Below are 22,500 nucleotides of genomic sequence, written 5' to 3'. Positions count from 1 at the left end.
CTCAGTCACTGGGCCAGGCAGTGCTTCGTTCTCGGCGGAAACACAGAGCCTTACAGCCCGCTGTGCAGCCGAAAACGGATGCTCTCCAGTCAGAGCTAGCCCGGGCGGTGGTACATAAAACGAGCCATAGGCTGGGTAGCGTCCATGCGGCTTGGGCATAGCCGGCACCTCACCACTTCCGCAGACAGTGGGGGATGCGGCCGGAAGCAAATTACGCTGAGTGGGCTGTGGTGCCCTCTCAGACACAGCATTTCCACTCTGAATCTCTGCAGCTCCGCGATTTGCCACAAGCGCGTCGTGCTGCTTGGGACGCGCAGAACCAGCCGTCCCCGGACTGGTGAGGTCACTATCGGATGACATGGTTCTGCAATCAACACGTAGCTAGGCTATACGGCTACGTCCAAAGAGAAATAAATCTGCAACTGACACAGCGGAAGACACACACACGCGTACACATGCACATGCACACACACACACACACACATGCGCGCGCACGCACACACACACACACACACACACACACACACACACACATGCACACACGAGGAACTCTCCCACACATTCGGTTACTTGGATCTGTCGCTCGAGTGGTAAGCTCAATTGGGAGCTGTTTGTCATGCTGTTCCGTAGTAGTCTACACTTGTCATACCTCTCTTCTTCACCTTTGGGCACCAACCAGTTTCAGGAGCGATAGCCAACTCAACAATGGAAGAGGGACGTCAATGACGTATCCAGAAGACAGCAGCACAACTCAAAAAATTATCCAATCAGCCATTCAACATGCTGTACAAAGACTCCAAGGCATCACACCACCGCCACAGCAGTAGCCAGGCGCGTCGCACCGACTTTGGAGGTGAGGCAGCCATGGAAGGGGTCCGGGGGTCCTCCCCGGGAAAAAATTTCAAAAATTGAAGCCAAGTGCAAGCATTTCCGGGCATTTCGTGCCATTTCAGTGTACGGTAACTACAATGAAAGACTTTTTGATTCTGCAAAAAACCAAGAAGATGCTACGATCGGGGACAAACATTACCCTCCCCCGGGAAAAAATTCAAAAATTGAAGTCAATTACAAGCATTCCCAGGCATTTGGTGCCATTTCCGTGTACATCAGGTACATGGACTTTTGATTCTGCAACAAACCACGATCGGGGACAAGGATTTGCCACGTTTGCGCTGAGATCATCGCGCTTTGTTGCAGTGTGCTAAAAAAAAAAAAAAAAAAAAAACGGCCGAAAAAGTGGGGCGGCCATGGGGCCGGTGCGGTTCCGACACCCTTGGTAGCGACAGCAAAATCATCATGTCACTCAACCATAGCCACTTAAGAGCAGACACATTTCACCATCAAAGTACTATGTATTATTATAATGAGCAGCTTGCTAAGAATGTTTGAAAGACCATTAGATTATTTAGCAAAGATATTATGCGTTCCGTCTTCGCTCTCAGGTGTTCATTACAAGAGATGTTGGTGTCATCTTCGTTCAGCCAAGTCTTTTTTTGTCCGAGAATTATACGGCAGACGAATAAGGAATAGAATAATAAGAGAAGGATCGGATTGGATGAGTGCCATGGATGCAGTGCTGGTCTTCAGCATCATGTACGTGTGTCTAAGGATTTTGTACAATTTTGTTGAGGCGTACCACCTATGGTGAAGAGTGTGTCGATGAGGCGAAGAGAACAGGAAGAAGGTGCACTTTAAGATCACCGCCGACAGGCGACTAATGCAAAGCCAGCAACAGTCCTGGGGAGCATTCCTGGGAAAGGCGTTATCAAGAGTACATAACCCCGAGAGTATGCAACTCTGCAATGGAGTCTGGCGCATCATGCGTAGGCATTGCCTTTGAACTACTTACCATATTGCACATGAAATCGTTGAGGCTAACCCGTAGGGAAACTCAAATCCAGGCAGCTCAATCGTTATTCGCGGCGAACTGCCTGCATTACGTAGTGAAATTTTCACTACGTAATGCAGGTAGTGCGCCGCGCAGGGCACCCATACCTCAGAGAGATCAGGAGTTGCACACTCTTGGGGTTATGTTCTCTTGGCACTGTATCATTTCCCTTTCATCCTTGCCATTGCCCGAGCAGTTCTTCTTGCCCTAAGGCAAAGGCCATAGCTCAAAGGATGCATCATGGAAGCTCTGCTCATTTGAAAGAGAAATTCAGCTTTTTGTTGGCTGTGGATAAGCTGCACTTCTTTCTATCATAATTCTTGTATTGGTGTTTTTTCCTCAAAATGGACCTGGCCTGAAAATTTTGATAACTGCTAAGTGCTATATGTGCAGCTTGTAGCCGACAGACCGTTGTGGGTGACATGTGCAAAGATCCGAGTTTGTATCATTTATATTTGTTCTTGGTGTGACTTGGAGAAGGTGTGATCTGAAGTGATGAATGAACCGTATCATCCGGGGCTAACGCCGCTGGCTTATTCCTAAAAATGACCAGAAGCACTCTTCATCGTACACCCCAAATATTTTGTTTTTGTGCAAACAAACACAAACTGGGATGTAACATTTTGTCTTCAAGAGGGGATGCAGGGCAAACACATGCATGGCATTGATGCCAAAATATGGTAATTGATGTGCGTGTCTGAATGCTTTGCATAGGCGCTGCTCAAGTATGTTGAGTTTGCCCAGAACATGGTGTATGCACCCAACTCGCTCAGGGTTGTCTTCAAGGCCAGTGATCGATCTACTATGATTGGTAAGTCTCTTCTAGTCTAGTCTGTCTCTCTGTTGGATAAATGAATATTCTGGATTACTGAAGCTGCATAGTCATCTTGAGTTCACACATCAAAAGGATGTTAGAGCATGATTTTACCTGTATTTTGATTTGTCACTGGTATTATCCAGAGGCGGTCGCAGTGCTCATCTATTTAGACTGACTCGGGATGCTTTTCGGTCCTCCTCACGCTTCAAGTCCATTGGTTTGAGGGAGTTGACAGGGGAAAAATGTCTGAAGAAGAAATTAGACGTCAACACTCAGACTCTATCGCTAAAAGATAAAACATTGTAGAGTTTGATCATCACCAGGACTGAAGAAAGAGGTACGGTGCTAGTGCACATAGTGCAAAAATACCATTAGCTTATCACAAATACCATTAGTTTATCACAAATACCATTAGTTTATCCGAATCTGGGCAAACACTCGGTGCAGTTACATGTCTCGTATATGGGCGTTTGTTCAGCAAAACCTACTTAGCTCAAGTGCATGCATGAGTGAATGGCATTAAGCCTGCACCTTCACACTGCGACAAGAGGGTCGCGTCTATGCGATAGCATAACGCAGAAACGGAATGGTCGTGCTCACACTACGACCAAAAATGCCGAAGAGAGGTGTTGCGTTTCACATTTTTGACGTTCGGAAAAATGTTTGCGTTTCAAATTCAAATTGTACGAGTTTTTATAGACAATTAGCACTCTCATTTCACACCGGGCCAGGCTCAAATCTCCAACACCGACGGATGACTGATATGTTCTTCTTCACAAGGGTCAGTTTTTTCCTCGCCTGAGTGCCGGAGTAGTTCACAATTTCCGCCCGATGGTCACGCATCTTGATTCAGGCCCACATTCGAAATCTGTTGTGCGTCCATGCGACTGAACGTCCATAGCTGTGGCACCTCGCCCCCCCCCCCCCCCCCCCCTCTTGAGGCTGTGATCTCAGTTTAAAACGCAATCGCATTAAGGCCTGGCCGCTTGACCGTATGGACACGTGTTTTGGCTGCAGTGTGAGCATGCCCTTATCCTGCAAACCCGGAGCTACAATTGGCTCCTCTCCAAGTTTTCTTCTCCACCACTCCTTTCAAGTCACCGTCGGTCACTGCCTGTGCAATGTTATCGTATGAGCTGATTGTCACGTAACGGGTGGTGTTAGTGGACATACCGTATAGGCGCAAATAGAAGCCCCGGGGCTCTATTTTTCCAGAAGACACCCAGAGGGGGCTGTATTTGAGAGGAGGCTCTATTCGAGAGGGGGCTTTATTTTTTCAATAGAAACATCAATTTTTCACACCTTTCAAGATGATCGTTTCTGGCGCAGTGTGTTCCCATTTTTGCATGTCTCTACGTTGACCCCAGAGGGCCAGACCGATCCCGTACCTCCAATATGGATCTAGTGATCCGCAAAGCACACTGTGTTGATCGTGCATACCGTACATGGTTCATGTACAGCACTACAACGTACGGACTGTGGGCGCTCGATTAGAGCCCCGCGCTTTTATTCGAGACGGGGCTGTATTACTTCTAATGCCTCTGAAGGACAGGCTCTATTTGAGAGGGGGCTCTATTCGAGGGGGGGGGGGCTTGTATTCGCGCGCGTACGGTAGTAGTTCCTTGGTCCTTTTCTTTGATATTTGTTGTCACACATTTTGGTCCAAGTCTGGGTCAGTTCTAGCGGAAGCAGATTCTGGTTCTCTTTTCTTTATAAAAGACTCAATGACAGCAAGTCACTTGGAGCTGATAACAAATCAACGCAGTGCTAAGAGCGATCATTCTTTGTATGGTGTTCTGAACTACACCAAAACAGCTGGAGGAGGTAAGTTGTTGACTGCATGTAGATTGTGCTTCTTCTGCATTAATTTCTATGCTTGTATCACACAGTGTTATACCAAGCCTTTGAGACTTTGTGCAGGCAACCTAGTATATTCTACTGGCTTGAATAGTGTTTGGCATGATTTCAACTTTTTACTGCCTTCTCATTGTCTGATTTCACTCCAGTGTACACCCATCTTCAACTCTACTCACCCTTTAAGGAAAATTTTTGAAGACCACAGTATCTCAGCCTTCCTAGTTGTAAAATGTGTTGTTTTCCTGTGTGATGACAGGAGGCACCTAGCCAGAAGGCTCTGTGAGGGGGGGGGGGGGCTTCCAGATGGAGTCTCATGGTGTCCCCTTGCAGGGGTAAAAATGGGGGTGGGGGTGGAGAACCCTGTGAACCCCGTGAACAGCTTTAGGGCTTCTTGGAATATCTTCTTCGGTGACTGCATGCACTCGCAAGTGCATAAGGTTTCAGCATCTGCACTGCACCCCCAGAGGGGGTTTCCGGCGACCTGGAAACACTGACGGCTAACGTTACGTGCCTGGAGTGTTGTTTGAAAAATGATGAGCTATTGCAAGGCCAATTTCAAGATCAATCTGCCTGCCATATCTGAACAATGAAGGGTAGCTTGACTTGTAGGGAAGGCCAACTGCTTGGCGTTCAGTGTGTTATGTGCAGTTCGACTTGTCTTCTCTTGTTATTCCAACAGGACGCCTACTACGGTCTAACATTCTACAACCACCAAACAGTGAGTCACACCAAGCATCTATATCTATTAGTGGGTGCTTTTGTAGACAGGCACACTCCTAGGATTATGCCAGCCCTCACCGTAGGCATATGCAACTGTGAGTAGGAGTATGAGGTGTCCTGTATCGTGTGCTCTACCCATGCCACGGCTACCCAGGCCCATTTTGGTGTTTGATTTTCACATCCCTGTGGTATGCATTTCACTCACTATCCCTGTTTTGATATCCACTATAAATAAAGTATACAACAACAACAACTCCCGATTTCCGCATTGCTGGCAACATGCAACGTGTAAATCTTGCTAAATCGCCGTGTTCACTGCATGTGTCTGAACCAAGCATCCCGCCATGTGCACACAGACCTGTTGTGTGCTTGTCATGTTATGTACACATCCTGTTGTTTATTGTTATATTTTGTCTTGTTGTGTGCTTTTCATGTTGTATGCACAGACCAGGATACTATCACCTTGAGACTGGATTGTGTTGAAGGTATCATTGTGTGTGATTGCTGCGTCCTAAGGACTGTTGGTCAATTGGGCATACAAACACATTTGTCGTCAAGGTGCACAATGTCGTTGGCACAGAGGAAAACCTTGAATTCCTCGCTCGTGAATTGTATTCCATTATCTGAAACAAAATGTTCCGGCAGACCAAACACAGAACACACATGCCGCAGTGCCGCAAGAGTGGTTACAGATGTGGCATTAGACATTGCGATTACATCCAGGTACTTTGTATATGCATCAACCACGACCAGAAACATCTTCCCCATGAACAGTCCTGCAACGTCAATGTGCACCCATTTCCAAGGACCGGTCGGCCATGACCAAGTTCCAGACTTAGCAGGCGGGCATTTGGCATTTTCGTGGCATTGTGTACATACCTTCACCAGCATTTCCGCCTCCTGATCCACGTTTGGCCACCATAAGTTAGGTAACGTCGAGCAATTTGCTTAGTTTTGACCATTCCGAAATGCTCAGTGTGCAAGTCACATAGCGATATCATTCAAAGTGATTTAGGTATTGTCTCCACAATAGGATACCATCTTCTGCAGACAGCTTGTTCCTCTTATTGTAGTAGGACCGAAAGGACTGGGGTACTGAGCTAGGCCAACCATTCAAGACATAGATAGCTCAGGATCACGAGCTGTTTACGATTTGACTATATCTCGGCTTTGATAATCGCGTCTTCCTCCACTAGTAAGACTCAAATCATAATCAATTCATCCGCAGACGGACTGACATTATGACATTCTGCGTGGTGTAGACCAGGCTAAAATTAGTCGCGGTCAATTCATCAGCCTTGCAAGCCGTTGAATGGTGTAATCCCAGCACAAATTGCTATGTTTAACATAGTTTGTCGCTATCACCGCTTCAGCAATGGGCATGAGTATGAGTATGAGTGTGTGTGTGTGTGTGTGTGTGTGTGTGTGTGTGTGTGTGTGTGTGTGTGTGTGTGTGTGTGTGTGTGTGTGTGTGTGTGTGTGCCTTCACTGGGGGCAGGGGTACCTGCAGTTGGATCCCGGGACGGATACCCTGATGCCGTCAATCCTTTTTCTGCACCTTGTCCTCACCCACTTACTAAGGTGTGGTGAGCCCATAAGTGGGATCATTTCAAGTCCACCCTAGTTTGGGGATTTCAGGGGGTGTCGGCCGCTGGGTGGTTCAATGGCCAATTGAGTCATCTTTCCAAGATTCCTTTTGAGTCTCTCTCCCCTCTCCCGGGGAGACCCACGTGACCAGTTTTGGCAGTGAGCAAGTACAAGTGTGTGTGTGTGTGTGTGTGTGTGTGTGTGTGTGTGTGTGTGTGTCCCATAATGGTGCAATGGTATGTGCAGTCGATTTCCAATCGAGAGGTTGCGGGTTCAATTCCCGACGATTATGGCCGCACACGTCTTTCTTCTCTTTCTCATTCTCCTAGCTCTTCTTTCATTCTCCTGGGTGGTTACCAACAGCCAGTGTATGCCGGAGTATGTGGTGTGGTGTGTGTATGTAAAAAAAGAATGTAAAAATTGAAAAAAAAATGAAAAATGAAAAATAGGGATTCGCTGGCCAGAAAAAAGCCACTTCAATCAACTGTGTGGTGGATACCAGGCTAAAATTAGTGGCGGTCAACTCATCAGCCTTGCAAGCTGTTGAATGGTGTAATCCCAGCACAAGTTGCTATGTCTAACATAGCTGTTCGCTATCATCCCTTCAGCGATGGGCATGCCTGAGTGTGTGTGTGTGTATGTGTGTGTACTCGTGTGTAATCAATGGTGCTAGTGAAGCTTTTATCAGATCCACTCTGATTTAGCCACCCACACCAGTAGCACATATTACATTCACTGGGGGCAGGGGTAACTGCAGTTGGATCCCAGGACGGATACTCTGATGCTGTCAATCCTTTTTCTGCACCTTGTCCTCACCCACTTACTTAGGTGTGGTGAGCCCATAAGTGGGATCATTTTCAAGTCCACCCAGAGTTTTGGGGATTTTATGGGATGCCGGCCGTTGGGCGGTTCAATAGCCAATTGAGTCATCTTTCCAAGATTCCTTTTGAGTCTCTCTCCCCTCTCCCGGGGAGACCCACGTGACCAGTTTTGGCAGTGAGCAACAAGTATGTGTGTGTGGCTTCTTTCCTTGTGTTCTAACGATTGGTCTGCAGAGCTCACGGAGAAAGAGGTACGTATTGAAGTGCATACTGCACTGGCTAGGTAGTAGAACTTGTGTTTGCGGCAAGGTACTGCTTTGCGTATTGCATGTATGCCTAGAAATACAATTTTTAATCTCACAGTCCATAGGGGGATCAGTCAGACTGACTTTTCCACATCCATAAAACGCCCATCCTCAAGGGTCAAGGCTTCTAAAGCGATGGGAAGTGAGTGGATGAGACCAGCTGCAGAATGGTTACAGACGAAAAATCCCATTCGGTACATCCACGCTACCCTCGTGCCAGGTCATGAGTTCCCAATTTGAACAGAGTTGCAGCTTGGTCGGAAAAACGTTCCGGTTCCAAGAAGGACAATGATTCATGTTGCAGTCACTGCTAGGACCTCCAACACTGTGATCATCCCACACAATGGGTAGTAGTTACTGTACACCGTGATCATCACACACAATGGGTAGTAGTTACCGTATTTTCCAGAGTATAAGCCACACTTTCAACACTCAGTGTTCACCCAAAAAGAAGGGTGGAGGGGGGGGGGGGGGGTGCGGCTTATACTCCGATGATCAAATTGACGGTGATAAATAGGATGGATGTCTGTATTTCGTGGCAAAGAATGGGGCTCCAGTGCGGCTTATACGGCTTACACTGTAGAACAGGTAATTTTAGCGACGTAAAAAACCCTAGCGAATTTAGCGATCTACTCATTTTCGCTAACGTTTCAAGTCGCTAATCCGTTGAGACATTAGTAATAGTAGTGCACTGGTGATCCGTGAGTAAAATCGCTGCAAATCGCTAAAATAAAACGTCGCTAACCGGTTGACAATGGGAAAACGCTAAAATTAATAGTCGCTAAAATTACCCGTTCTACAGTACTCCTGCAAATATGGTACCAGAATAGATGTTGATAGGTGTACAGTCTGTATCGGCTATAGCGTACCCTTTTGATTTCCGTGATATTATCACTATATCCGATGCAACACTATATGCGATACGATCGATTTTTTATTTTTTATTTCGATCGACACATGAAAGGCAAGGAAATACTTCCAGCATGGCGTTTTGACAAATGAGCATGCTGCATAGTTGACAGTGCCCGCATTTCCGTAAAAAAATCTGTTATGTACATGTATATGTACATGTATCACTCAATCTGCGGACAGAACTGTTTCGTCCTTTGTTCATGTACATGTATCACTATAAAAATAAGCAATGTGAAGTCTCACTGAAGAAAGTAAAAAAATAGGGCCTTTGATATTGATTGCTACAAGAATTTTCATAGTTATCACTATAGCCGATAATAATATAGTGTGTTATGCATGTTTTGATTCTTTGCTGCCATCATAATATCCGATATATCATTACATCCGATAATATTGGTTATAGTGATATTTTTCTTGAATTGTTTGCAGGCAACCTGCCTACACTCAAGAGAGCACTGCATTTCACACAAATCCATTGGTATCGTTACAACGTTTCGGTCTTTATGACCATCATCAGGAATGAAGTGGACATGGAAAGAACAGCGGTATAAAAGAAGGAGGCAAGCAAGCAAAGCGCGGTACATAGTGACAGCGCGCGTAGAGAAGTGCAAAGCACGTCATGGCGGGTGTGCATTACTACATATACATGACAACACAAGCACAAACGGCGAGGAAAGTAGATACTGCGCTACAGCAGTGATAACAGCCCAGTTCCAGTCTCACACCACCAGTGAGGTGTCTAGAGCCCCGCGCCACTCGCAGTAAGGTGGTGTTATAGCAGATCCCAGCCACTGTTGTTGTTAATTTCCGGGGATCGCTCCCTGATATTGATGGCCTCCCGGATCCTCCTCCTGGGGCGGTCACGCTCAGAACCGAGAACCCGGATACCTGAGAAAGCCGTTGCTCCCAATGGCAATGGGTCAGATGCATGCTTGGCCGCGAAATGCTCACCCAGCGCGGTGCCGCTCACTGTGTTGCGTGCGTCGTCGTTGTGTTCTTTTGTCCTGGTAGCGAGGCTGCGGTACGTCTCTCCGACATATTTATCACCACATTTGCACTCGAGGTGGTATACAACATTTCGCTCCGTGCATGCCCCTGAACCGGACATGCAGGCGACACAAGCAGCTTTGGGCCGCCCCCGTTTACGGGGCCTGGACGGGTCTACATACCTGCGGCATGGTGGTTTGCGGAGGGCAGACGTGCAAATCATAGAACTTAGACGGCGGTTCCTGTAAATCAGCTGGGCATTTATCTTGTACTTCCGGAGTAATTTATGAATTTTGTTGTGGATATACTCGGTGTGAAACGGTAGGTTGAGGGTGACACGGTATTCATTCTGCACTCTGACACGTCGGGGGCGCATAGCTCGTTCACGTGCCGAAACTATAACTGACTCTGGGAAGTTGTTGAATTTTAGGATGTTGGTTACTTTTTCTTCACTTCTTTTTAGGGTGTCGAGACCGAAACGTTGTAACGATACCAATGGATTTGTGTGAAATGCAGTGCTCTCTTGAGTGTAGGCAGGTTGCCTGCAAACAATTCAAGTATAATGAAGCTGCGTGAAGCGTCCTTCAAAATTTTGAAGTGATATTTTTGCTGGATAAAATACGTTTTGCTTTTGATATTGCGTACCAGTATCACTGTAGCCGATATATTCTTTTATCCGGTCACTCTATAGCCGATACAGACTGTACTTGTATTTTGAAATGATTTCACCTTAAGTGTCTCAATGTAATGCATAGGTCATCAGCATCCTGAAGTGAATGTGCCTGATGAATGCTGTTGTGCACCCCATATGTTTTATGTAGCCGTAATAGCAGTTATTATCATCTGTGTGTGTGTGTGTGTGTGTGTGTGTGTGTGTGTGTGTGTGTGTGTGTGTATGTATGTGTGTGTGTATGTGTGCGTGTGTATGTGTGTGTGTGTGTGTGTGTGTGTGTGTGTGTGTGTGTGTGTGTGTGTGTGTGTGTGTGTGTGTGTGTGTGTGTGTGTGTGTGTGTGTGTGTGTGTGTGTGTGTGTGTGTGTGTGTGTGTATGTCCCATAATATGGTGCAGTGGTATGTGCAGCGATTTCCAATCGATAGGTTGTGGGTTTGATTCCCAACGATTATGGTCACACACGTCTTTCTTCTCTTTGTCAGACTCCTCCTGACTTTTCTTTCATTCCCCTGGGTGGTTACCAACAGCCAGGGCATGCTGGAGTATGTGGTGTGATGTGTGTGCGGGAAAAAAATGAAAAAGACCAAAAAGTAGGGATTCACTGGCCAGAAAAAGCCACTTCATAGCTGTGTGGTGTAGACCAGGCTGAATAGTGGCGGTCAATTCTTCAGCCTTGCAATCTGTTGAATAGTGCAATCCCAGCACAAGCTGCTATGGCTTCTGCTGTAGCATCGCTATCATCGCCTCCGGCGATGGGCGTCCAATGGTCCAATGGGCGTCCAATGGTGTGTGTATGTGTGTGTGTATGTGTGTGTGTGTGTGTGTGTGTGTGTGTGTGTGTGTGTGTGTGTGTGTGTGTGTGTATTTTACTATGATGCAAGTCCAGTAGTGCTGTCCAGTAGTGCTGTCCGTGAGTCCTGTCACACACTATTCTGCTGTTCCATGATGTGCTCTATCACAGGAGGTATTTCTCAACATCCAGGGATGTAAGCATCGGCTTGTTGACCAGCATTTGTACTGCAAACAACAGTGATTGCAGCGGAAAGGGGGTATTGCTTGATTCTTTTGCGGAAAGTGACATTAAGCTGGTATGATTGTCACCATGAAACACCTTTGCCTTGCAACCGATGGTACATACACCGCACTGAACATGAAATGCACCCTACCGTATGTTGTACCTCGCTGGATTATTACTTCCAGCCCTCTTACTATCAGCACACACTCATACAATTGTCTACAGGACTACATTGGAAAAGACTTATTTTAGAAAGATGCAATGTAAACACGGCTGGACAAGGAAGACTCCTCGTGACGAAAATGGATTTCCACACCACAGCAACACGCACAAGCACCAACGACACGTACACACAACGTGCTCAAAATAACACACTACTTCACCTGTTTGCCGTGGTGTCTTGTGTTTCTCTTTTGAATACACTATGACAGTACTGTCAAGATTCCTGGACGTGGACCATCTAATATCGATGTTTGTTCAGGTGAGCAGATATCTAACCCAGAGACTGCCAAGTATCTACTTAAAGTACCGCACAAGACAAGCATGCACACTGCACACTGCAAGGGCAGGGGCGGTGGAGCTGGGTCAGGTGGTCAGACCACGGCCAGACAACGAGTATCAGTATTGTATCATACACAATGTGTGAACGACTGTGGTGTAGCCGGACAAATCCAAAACTGCTTCCGCTGGTCCCGAAGTGAATACAGATTAGTGAGAGATGGATGTCTTCACTCAAAGGGAACTGTGGTCTGAACAGAGGGCCATTCCATTTCCTTTTCCGTTTTTGTAAAGGCCTAGGAGCTGTGTTGATGCGTGAAAACCCGAGTTGAGTTGAGTTGAGTCAGACAATGGAAAGGTACCGGCGTGTTGAAGTCATGATTTACCAGCAGTGTCATGATCGCCAATTGATGCTCTTTTAACAGCTTGTGGCTTATCTAAGCTGCACATACACATCATTGCTGAAATAGGTGTTTTGTCAGTATTTGAGAATGAATTTGTTCATTTTAGGGTTCAGATTGGTGTGAGGTCGTGGATCTAGTAAAACTTGTAACTAACCACTACCGTTTCTAGTGACCAACCTGCCACTACCGACCACTTTGCCAGGTACGGAAACTCTCACATTCAGAATGCCCTGTGAATACTGACTACCTGCTCAACGCGACCAGCGACCGCGTTTTCTTGTCCCAATGTCGATGTTTGACACATAAATAGTGACTGTAATGTTGGAAATCAAAGGTTGTTTGAAGCTGCTTCTTTGAAGTTTGATGGTTTTCCATCACCCTGAAGGTAGACTTTTTTATGCAATTGAGCAAATGAATATAGGCTCATTGGACTGTAGACTGAACGGTACCTGTCATGGTTCAATACAAACATCTTTAATAGCGCATTGAAAGCGCGCTCAGATCAATGTCACTGCTCGGAGGAGAAACAAAAACTGAGTGGCTCTGTCAAAGTGCACTCCATTGCTACAGTACTCTCCTTCACAGCACACGGGAGTGGTGTCTGTAGGTGTTATAAACATTCATAACATCGCCATGCACATCGCTGTACATTCCCGTACACACCAGTCTAGTCTATGTATCCAGGGTCAGTAGATCCCAGTCCATGCAACTGTGCTTGACTGCACCGAACCATGCACACCAGCACCGTCTAGTCAAAGGGATCAGGATCATGCCCCCTGGTCTGTGTGTGTCAGTGCATCATCGTACATCACAATACAAGTCACGGGGAAATGAATTAGCTCCATTTTGACTTACATATTATCATAGTATTTTATGACATCCATTATGGTTGTGAGGGGCCTAACCTCCAACTAAAGACCACCTGCCCCCAAAGACCGATTTTTCCCGCAAGGAGTGGTAATTAGTTGCAGGTTTTACTGTATTATCATGGTATGAGATGAGAGTTCCTCTCCAATTCCTGCTGGTTACATACAGAGGTTAAGGTGGGCGTGGAAAGTGTCACATGGAAGCTACCAATTGTTGTACAATTTACTTTTGAAATTTGAAAGTCCAATGTTACGGTGCAAATTTGGGGTTGTTCATATCCGAAATGGCCAAGTAAACAACAGTGTTGCTCACCTTTGTTCAATTACAAGTTCTTCTTGCAGCAGAATAATTTCTCAATATTTTCTTTAAGCATTCCTGTACCTTTCCATTATCTGATTTCATTCTGGTTCATACCATCTACCTGTATTGAAAGGGAAGAAGTACTTTAGTGACAAGTCCCCTTCATTCTGCAATGTATTCATATGCTCTTCCTGTTGGCGCTCAGATTCCTAAGAGTGAGTCGGTCAAGACAGCAGAAATGCGCATTGCAGCAGTCATTTATCTGAAGCACACATTGGAGCTGGTGGAACCGTTGCGTAGTGCTCTTGAGCAGTGTGCAAACCCTCTCTTCCGTGCCTACCATAAGGTGAGATACTCATTCCACTGCCGTTGTGCTTGTAGCCTTTGCTGTGTTACCTTCTTACTGATTTTGTAGAGAAAGAGACTTGGCCGGTCCAGCATCACCCCGAGACACTTCACAGTGTGTTGGTCTAGCATCACCCCGAGACACTTCACAGTGTGTTAGTCCAGCATCACCCCGAGACACTTCACAGTGTGTTGGTCCAGTGTCACCCAAAGACACTTCACAGTGTGTTGGTCCAGTGTCACCCCGAGACACTTCACAGTGTGTTGGTCCAGTGTCAACCAAAGACACTTCACATTGCAGTAAAACCTGTCTTTACCGGATGCCCCTCGTGCGGGGGAATCCATCCTGATATGACAATAATCCTCTTGATACAGGAAGGCATGCACAACCCACAATATGCGTATTAAATTGATCAGCACAACGTCATCTTTGGTTCTATGCCTCAACCAATCAATATGTAGACGAACAAGGACAAAGGTCAAAAAGAATGGTTCCACCAATTATATATGAGCCCCGGCCAGCGAAAACCAGCACTTGTGTACTTGATATCAATCATCAAAATATGACGTCAAAGTTTGGGACGCGCAGTGAGCTGGCTTTTGAAGATTCTTTTTCGATCGAGTGGGTGTCAAAGGAGTTTCAAGTGTCTTCAAATGTCTCTGGTCAATTGATTTTAGCGCTAGGTGAGAGCTCATCACACGGAGGTTGAGTTTAGACACAGCGATGGCGACAGGTGTCGCGACAAAGACTTAGGTCCAGAGTTGTCAGCGTGAGACTCCCTGTACGAAGCGGCGCTGAAAGTTAGTTCGCGATCGGAATTATTTCTTTGGTGGTGATCTCGCTGAGTTTGTCCAGCAGTGGCGAGTCTCATATGCATAGCAACGAAGAGCCCTCATAAAATCGACACTGGATACTGGTGGCGACGATAGTCAGTGCTGGAGTAATAGCGACTGCGAGAAGAAGCTGAATGTCGACCCACTGAGCGATCCGTATTTCTACATCGACGACAATGATGTTGCAGACACTGATGTTGCAGACACTGATGGAGGGCTTCTCACGGCGCAAAACAGAGCGTAGTATTATCAGTACTCTACCTTGCCAGACGACGCCAAGCTGGCTGCTGCCTGTGCTGAGAAAGTGAATCCCTAAAAACTCAAACCGGCTGAACGCTTTGGGGCAACATCTTCACGTGCTACAAAACGCGAGTATTCGCTCATATCATTGAAATACAATTATGCTGAAATCATGGTCTGAGTGAAAGTGTGCAAGGGAGTGGATGTCAGTGGTATTGGTCAGTACATCTATCAGTATGGCAAGTTTGGGACAACGCTCAAACTGCCCATAGCCAGCAATCGCATGTCATCACGTACATTCAAAATCAACATAATTTTGCGAATCGACCTTTTTTTCAGGATCACTTTTCAACGAGGACGAAGCAAAGTCGGCCGAACGAAGCCTAGAGGAAGAAAATCACCCTCTCCACTTCACCATCACGATACTGACATAGATACGAGATGAAACAACTAAAAAATCCACAAGAAAACTGTACGGCCATCATCTTTGGTCTGACTTTGGTCTGAGAATTTCTATCACGATCAAAAATGTACGAGGAGCACTCAAAAATAAGCCACAGACGTACCTTTATCGCTCTCTACTCCTTTTTCAAGGCACAAAAGTCGACTCTCCACTTTCAAACCAGGAACCAGACATACCAGTGGTCCTTTTCAGCTGCTCCACGAGCGCAGGAAATGTTCACCAAGGGGCGCAGAGCAGCATCCATTCCAGAAAAAGAGCTAAAATACGAGTGAGACTGCATGCCTGAGTACATGAGTACATGTATGAGTACATGCAGAAAATAGTCAATTTCAGCGTTTCTGCTCCAAACAGCAACTAGCTTCGACTAGAAACAAAGATTACACCAAAGGATCAAACAACAACCATTTTCTGTAGTTTTTTTGCAGATGGCTTCCTTGTGCAAGGCCCAGCACGCCAAAAATCACACCTCGGAGGAGTACAAAAATTACAACTCTCAGATGTCCTCGATTGCTGGCCATGAGCAGAGAGGTCCCTGAACACAATTTGGAAGGCCAGCCACCAATAATCGTTTTGCACTCTGGTGTTGTAAAGAAGGTAGTGATGTATACGGAATATCGTCACACTTCTGAACTACTCATGCCTGCAGCACCAAGAGGGCAAGCCTGACTTGCATTCTATTTACTTACATGTACCTGTTCCACGTCACAATCAGAAACTGTAGGATCAACTTGCATGGAGTCACTGGGCATGGATGCTGCGCCAACTGTACCGAATCTTGACCTGTGCGACTTCAAACTCTATTTTCCATGCTTTCGCTTATCAGATTGTCACCAAACTCGATAACTTGAATTAACGCACTCTCCACATACAGGCATGCACCCGGCTCAGAACACATTGTTTTCTGGTTGGCATATCAGGGATATTGGGCGGAGCAGCTGGCGTGCATGAGAAAGACAGGTCGGCCTGCTCTGCGCAGGAGCTGTGACCCGGTGCACACATAGTGTGTGTGTGAGAGAGAGAGACAGACAGGTCGGCCTGCTCTGCGCAGGAGCTGTGACCTGGAGCACACAGAGTGTGAACGGGTGCACACATAGTGTGTGTGAGAGAGAGAGACAGACAGGTCGGCCTGCTCTGCGCAGGAGCTGTGACCTGGAGCACACAGAGTGTGAACGAGAGACGGTCGGCCTGCCGTGGGCAGGAGCTGCGACCGGTAGTGATTGAAATGAGCCAGCTGCGGAGATAGACTGCCCTCACCCGATATAAGTATATTGACAAGAGTTGTACTGACACTGTTATTGAGGAAATTATGGTGACAGTGACGGAGAGATAGTGATCCCCAGTCGAATGGGGTTGGGAGGGAAGGGGAAAATTGACAACTGACGGACAAACCAGTGAACAGTCAAGTCGTCGGAAAGCAAATGTGACAAAGGAGTCTCTCTTTTCTCTTGCTCTCTCTCTAAAGCAAGATTTGGAAAGCACGCGTGGGAGAGTGGCGCGCGCTGCGCATGCGCATGTATAGCAATGACATCATAATCAGATGCATGATCATCAGACTAAGTATGAGTGGTAGATGTTCCACGTTCGTTAACAGGGCTTAGCGCACACGCTAAACCACCATTAACGCACTCTCCACATACAGGCATGCACCCGGCTCAGAACACATTGTTTTCTGGTTGGCATATCAGGGATATTGGGCGGAGCAGCTGGCGTGCATGAGAAAGACAGGTCGGCCTGCTCTGCGCAGGAGCTGTGACCCGGTGCACACATAGTGTGTGTGTGAGAGAGAGAGACAGACAGGTCGGCCTGCTCTGCGCAGGAGCTGTGACCTGGAGCACACAGAGTGTGAACGGGTGCACACATAGTGTGTGTGAGAGAGAGAGACAGACAGGTCGGCCTGCTCTGCGCAGGAGCTGTGACCTGGAGCACACAGAGTGTGACCGAGAGACGGTCGGCCTGCCGTGGGCAGGAGCTGCGACCGGTAGTGATTGAAATGAGCCAGCTGCGGAGATAGACTGCCCGTTCCCAATATCCCCAATATGGCATGAGAGTAATAATGAAATACGATTGGTGTATTGTGCTGTACTGACAGCAGCAATGCAAAGCTAAAGCTAAGCAGTTCAGGCACAATGTGGTCACTAACCCGCAGCTACCATTGATGACTTTGAACTGCAGCTAATTGACGTGACACTCGCAGGGTGTCAGCTGTAGCAGCCCGGATGTAGCGGTGGACCGCATCACTGCGCCATCTACCCATGATGCGGATGATGTGTTCGGGGACACCTGCCATGGCCGCTGATGTTGCGGCGCCAATCCGGAAAGAGTGACTGGCATATGCACTCGGGTCCGTGACCCCACAGAGTGGCAGCAGGTTGCGCAGTTCAGAGGACACTGCATTTCTTGTAAGCGGCTGGCCATTAGCATAAGTGAACAGATGGTCGCCGCCGGGGCGAAACGCCAGGTAGTTTGCCATGGCCTGCACTGGGCAGATCAGTGCGTCCGTGCTGGCTCCAACCAATACTGTGTGGCCCGTGCTGTTGGAGTCCGTCTTAGATGAGCGCACGTTTACCGATAACGACCGCTGGTCAGTACTGATCGTCACATCACATCGCCTCAGGCCAGCAGTCAGTTCTCCACAACGGAAGAACCCATGAAACGCCAAGGGAAAAGCTGCCCTTAGCATGGCCTTGTCGTGAGGGTGCCGCATGCGTTGAACGGCAACATGCCGGCAGATCTCCCTGAGAAGTGGAGTGGTTATTGGCAGACGATGACGCTGTGTCGATGACGACCTGTCGATGCCCCGCAGGACACTAGCGAGGAGAGTTGTTGGGCCCGACGGGTAAGCAAAGCCAAGTTCCACATGAAGGTTGCGGATTGCCGACATGTAGACACGGACAGATCGAGGCTGAAGAGTCCTGAACAACTCGGCAGCAAAATAGCACAAAGTAAAGTCGTCGCCCGGCAATGGGTTGCAGGCATGCACTTGGCAGAACTGGAAGTAGCGGGTCTCGGCGGTAGAATACGTCCGGCGGGAGGATGGTGCTATTGCCAGTGCTGCTAGCTGTAGCACGGAGTCTGTCAACGGAGAGTTGGCAAGACTGGCTGATCTGGCTCGGCTGCTGCTCTCTCCTCTCAGCCACCGGCCGTTGTAGAAGGCACCATAACCGTGAGTGCCGCTGGCATCAGTCTGTAGTTGCATGTCGGGGGCTGGCGTCCACTCATCCACCAGGAAGAATGACTTCCCATTCCATATGGTCAGGGCCTCTGCCCACCACAACAGGTCTGCCATTGCCAATGCCGAAATGCGTAGCCATTGGTGCAATGGTGTTGATCGAGTTGCTCTGTCCAGGTCGTACAGGCGTCTCAAGAATGTGCGACCAGCTGGTACAGCTCTGGACGCGAACGAGAGTTTGCCCAATACGGAGGCGAGGTCGCGTTTCTGAACCCGGCCGGATTGGACGAGGGCCGACACGGTGGTAGATAGCTTAGTCAGCTTGGAGGGTGGAAGGCGGATCTCCAGAGCCATTGTGTCCAGCTCTAAGCCCAGGAAGGTGAGAACGGTAGAGGAGCCATCAACCTTCTCAGGTGCAACTGGGACCTGTAAATATGCAAACAGGTCAAGCAGTAGTGACTTCTGGTGCTGGGCAAGAGGAGGACTGGGAGGCGATACATTCAGGAAGTCATCCAGATAATGAATGAGATGGGGAAGGCGGCATGTGTCCTCCAGAACCCAGTGAAGGGCAGATGCAAACTTGTCAAATATGTACGGAGCTGACCGAAGGCCGAACGGGGGGACTTTTTCGAAATAGTAACGACCATCCCAAGAGATACCCAACAAGTGCCAGTCAGAGGGGCAACAGGGCATAATCGGAAGGCGTTTCGAATGTCCACTTTGGTCAGGTAGCAACCACGGCCTAACTTCATGATAATATAGGAGATAGCCGAATCGACAGTATAATCGGAAGGCGTTTCGAATGTCCACTTTGGTCAGGTAGCAACCACGGCCTAACTTCATGATATAGGAGATAGCCGAATCAACAGTGTCATACTCCCAAGCTGAATGACTCCCGGGAAATACCATCATTGACACTGCAGCCAGTGGGGGAGGATAGGTCATGGATGAGGCGAAATTTGCCATTGGATGTTGGGATCAGGCCCAAACCCGAGGTTTGAAACAACTGATATGGCGGCTCAGCAAACGGGCCAGCTGTTTCCCCAGCATCGCAACAAGACTGTAGGTACAGGGTGACAAATTGTTTTTTGCAGAGACTAGACGGATGATTGACAGATTGAATGCATGATACCAGAGGAGTGGTGTGACCAATCGAGAAACCGTTAAACATGCCAGCACATACATAATCACGAAACAGGGCATCAGGGTGAGCAGCTAGCAGTGCAGTTAGCCGAGGCACGTTGACTGGAGTGATGACGTCACTGGGAAGACTGAGAGGCCGCTCGGGTGCAAGTCTTCTTTGGGTGTTTGCCGCGGCATGACAGACAGACATGGGCCCGTATGCAGGACGGGTATGTGCAGGCGCCGTTGTTGTAATTCCGGCAGATCTGGCGGCCATCGAGACGAGGAGCTGGGCTGGTGGCTGACTGGCTACCGCCTGCGTGCTGCGCAAGAGGGAGCCCTCCACGAAAGGGGCAATGCAGGGCTGGAGATGGGTGCACGAGAGAACGCGACCAGATAGGGGGCCCGCGGCTCGTGAAGCAGGACTGCCAGAGGTTAGGGTCCAGTTGCCGCCAGGAATACAGGTGCGGCATGGCAGCAAGACCAGCACGGAAACGACGGTCATAGGTCAGCCACGCGTCGGTCAGATAATTGTTGTTGGCCTCGATGATGGTGGCTTGGTACGCCAGCAAATCTGGGGCTTGGTCCGGCGACGCATCGACCAGGACTCTGGTGAACAAGGTGAAGGCCTCTAACCCCGTCGCCAAGTCATGGACTCGGCGCTTGGAGGGCTGGGGAGTGGACGAGCTCTGCACCAGCTCAACGGACCTGCCGTTCACCAACGACAACTGCAGGACATCACTACTGCCGGACATGGCTTCAGGCAACAAGTCCCCAAATTCGACAAACTCACCTCGTGTGATACGTTCCCGCAGCCGTGGAGGGATGACCGGGAGTCCTGGAGAGCCGGCCGCGCAAGCCAAGTGCATCGGGGACGGCTGCCCCAGCGGCAGAGGAGCTGGTGCTGGTGCTGGTGCGGCAATGGGCGAGGTGGTAGGGGCGACGACGTTGGATTCCAAGCGCTCCACGCGCTCCAGGAGGGGCTGGATAACACCAGTCAGGTCGCTCAGGGTCAGAGGAGCTGGTTGTGACGGCGCAGGAGAAGTCACCTGGTCCGCGTTGGCAGAAATGTGCCCATGAGCATGGATCACACGGGACCTCGCTCTCCGATGGTCTTGGGAATTCGCAGAATTCACAGCCCGCTGCGGATACGGACGGGTAGAGAGCTGGGGGACCGTCGGCATCAGTGCCAGCAGCGCTTGCACCCCGTGAGGTGCTCCGTGTTCTTGGCATGTCCGTTGAGGCAGGAAAATGTAGAAAATTGACAACTGACGGACAAACCAGTGAACAGTCAAGTCGTCGGAAAGCAAATGTGACAAAGGAGTCTCTCTTTTCTCTTGCTCTCTCTCTAAAGCAAGATTTGGAAAGCACGCGTGGGAGAGTGGCGCGCGCTGCGCATGCGCATGTATAGCAATGACATCATAATCAGATGCATGATCATCAGACTAAGTATGAGTGGTAGATGTTCCACGTTCGTTAACAGGGCTTAGCGCACACGCTAAACCACCATGATTAATAGTGTAGAAACAATTTCGAGGGAAAAAATAATTTTTGAAACAATTACACATGTTCAGGTTTCTGCTGGCTGGGGCTCATATACATACTAACGCTGCATTTCATGCACGTAGCTAAATCCTAAGGCAATCATCAGACAACTAATGCTTTTGTCGCGGGATAGCTTGTTCTTATTGTGGGGGATACGCATGGGCATGTAGAGGAGGTGTGAGTTATCAATGCAGGGCATGCATGGGAAGAGCGAGTGATAAGAACTACATCACTGGATGGGCATGCGCAGTAGGCGCGAACTATGCATGGAGCGTGCAGAGGCGGAGAAACCACCAGGCAGGACAAGGGTAAGCCATGGGGGCACTGGGCAGGGGGTGTGATGTGTGGCGGTGGAAGCACACTGGTGTCCACATTCAACAGCCGCGGGTATTCAGAGGATGTGGCGGTGGCAGAGTAGGTGGAGAGGTAGAACTTGTTTTGGTGTCTGCACTTTGATACCAACTCCGACCTCTTGTTGAGCAGAGTGTGAGGCGTCTTGAAGGTGATGATGCACAACTTTTCTGCTTAACACAAGCAGCACCTTTTGGATATGTTGCTGTAGGACTCACCTTGGTCAGCCAGTGCCCATGTGTGCTTGGATAGCTCGGTCTTGGTACGGTACTTTTCATGCCGCATGCTGGTTAGATGGTTGCCATAGCGCACCTTGAAGGGCGTCTCGCACAGGCCGATGTATTGCCTTTCCTTGCCGGTACTTGGGGTTGTGACGGAGGCCTGGCACACCACTTCCCCCTCCAAGCATCCGCCGCCCAAAGGGCATGATGGGTTGGCTCGGCAGTTGCACCCTGCCGCAGATCTCTCTTCACCAGGTGTTAGTACCTTTTGGTTATGTCCCTTCATCAGGTAGGACATGTTGGGCATGCAGGAGTAGCTCAACTTCAATATGTTTCTGTTGAAGATCTTGTGTAGTGGCGACGCGGCAGGGAAATGTTTGCTGACTAGTTTGAAAAACCTCTGACCGATATTGGTGGATACAGATTTGCTGTATGGTGGGTTGTACCATGTTATGTTTCTCCTCCGCTTGTTCTTCTTCTCGGTAGGCCCACCGCCGTCGAACACCATGGCCCCTGGAAATCCGCTGGCAGATAGCGCAGCTCTGTATGCGGGTGCCGCG

The 22,500-nt window shown here is 48.5% G+C and overlaps 1 protein-coding gene across 2 annotated transcripts in view; it reads left to right on the top strand.

Annotated features, from left to right (window-relative positions):
* LOC135823384 (mutS protein homolog 4-like) overlaps window positions 1-22,500 on the top strand; it is an 82,123-nt gene that overhangs the window by 23,037 nt on the left and 36,586 nt on the right. For both annotated transcript variants that reach the window (XM_065336239.1, XM_065336243.1), the window contains 8 exons: window positions 2,603-2,699; window positions 4,425-4,529; window positions 5,242-5,280; window positions 5,729-5,767; window positions 7,925-7,941; window positions 11,528-11,552; window positions 12,013-12,062; window positions 13,856-13,996. In XM_065336239.1, coding sequence (XP_065192311.1) covers window positions 2,603-2,699; window positions 4,425-4,529; window positions 5,242-5,280; window positions 5,729-5,767; window positions 7,925-7,941; window positions 11,528-11,552; window positions 12,013-12,062; window positions 13,856-13,996 — 513 coding nt within the window. The remainder of the gene's footprint in view (window positions 1-2,602; window positions 2,700-4,424; window positions 4,530-5,241; window positions 5,281-5,728; window positions 5,768-7,924; window positions 7,942-11,527; window positions 11,553-12,012; window positions 12,063-13,855; window positions 13,997-22,500) is intronic.

Source organism: Sycon ciliatum, chromosome 1 (genome assembly GCF_964019385.1).
Source record: "Sycon ciliatum chromosome 1, ocSycCili1.1, whole genome shotgun sequence".
NCBI classification, from domain to species: Eukaryota; Metazoa; Porifera; class Calcarea; order Leucosolenida; family Sycettidae; genus Sycon; species Sycon ciliatum.
Note: the sequence above shows the minus strand (reverse complement) of the source record. Positions and strands in the feature narration are given on the sequence as shown.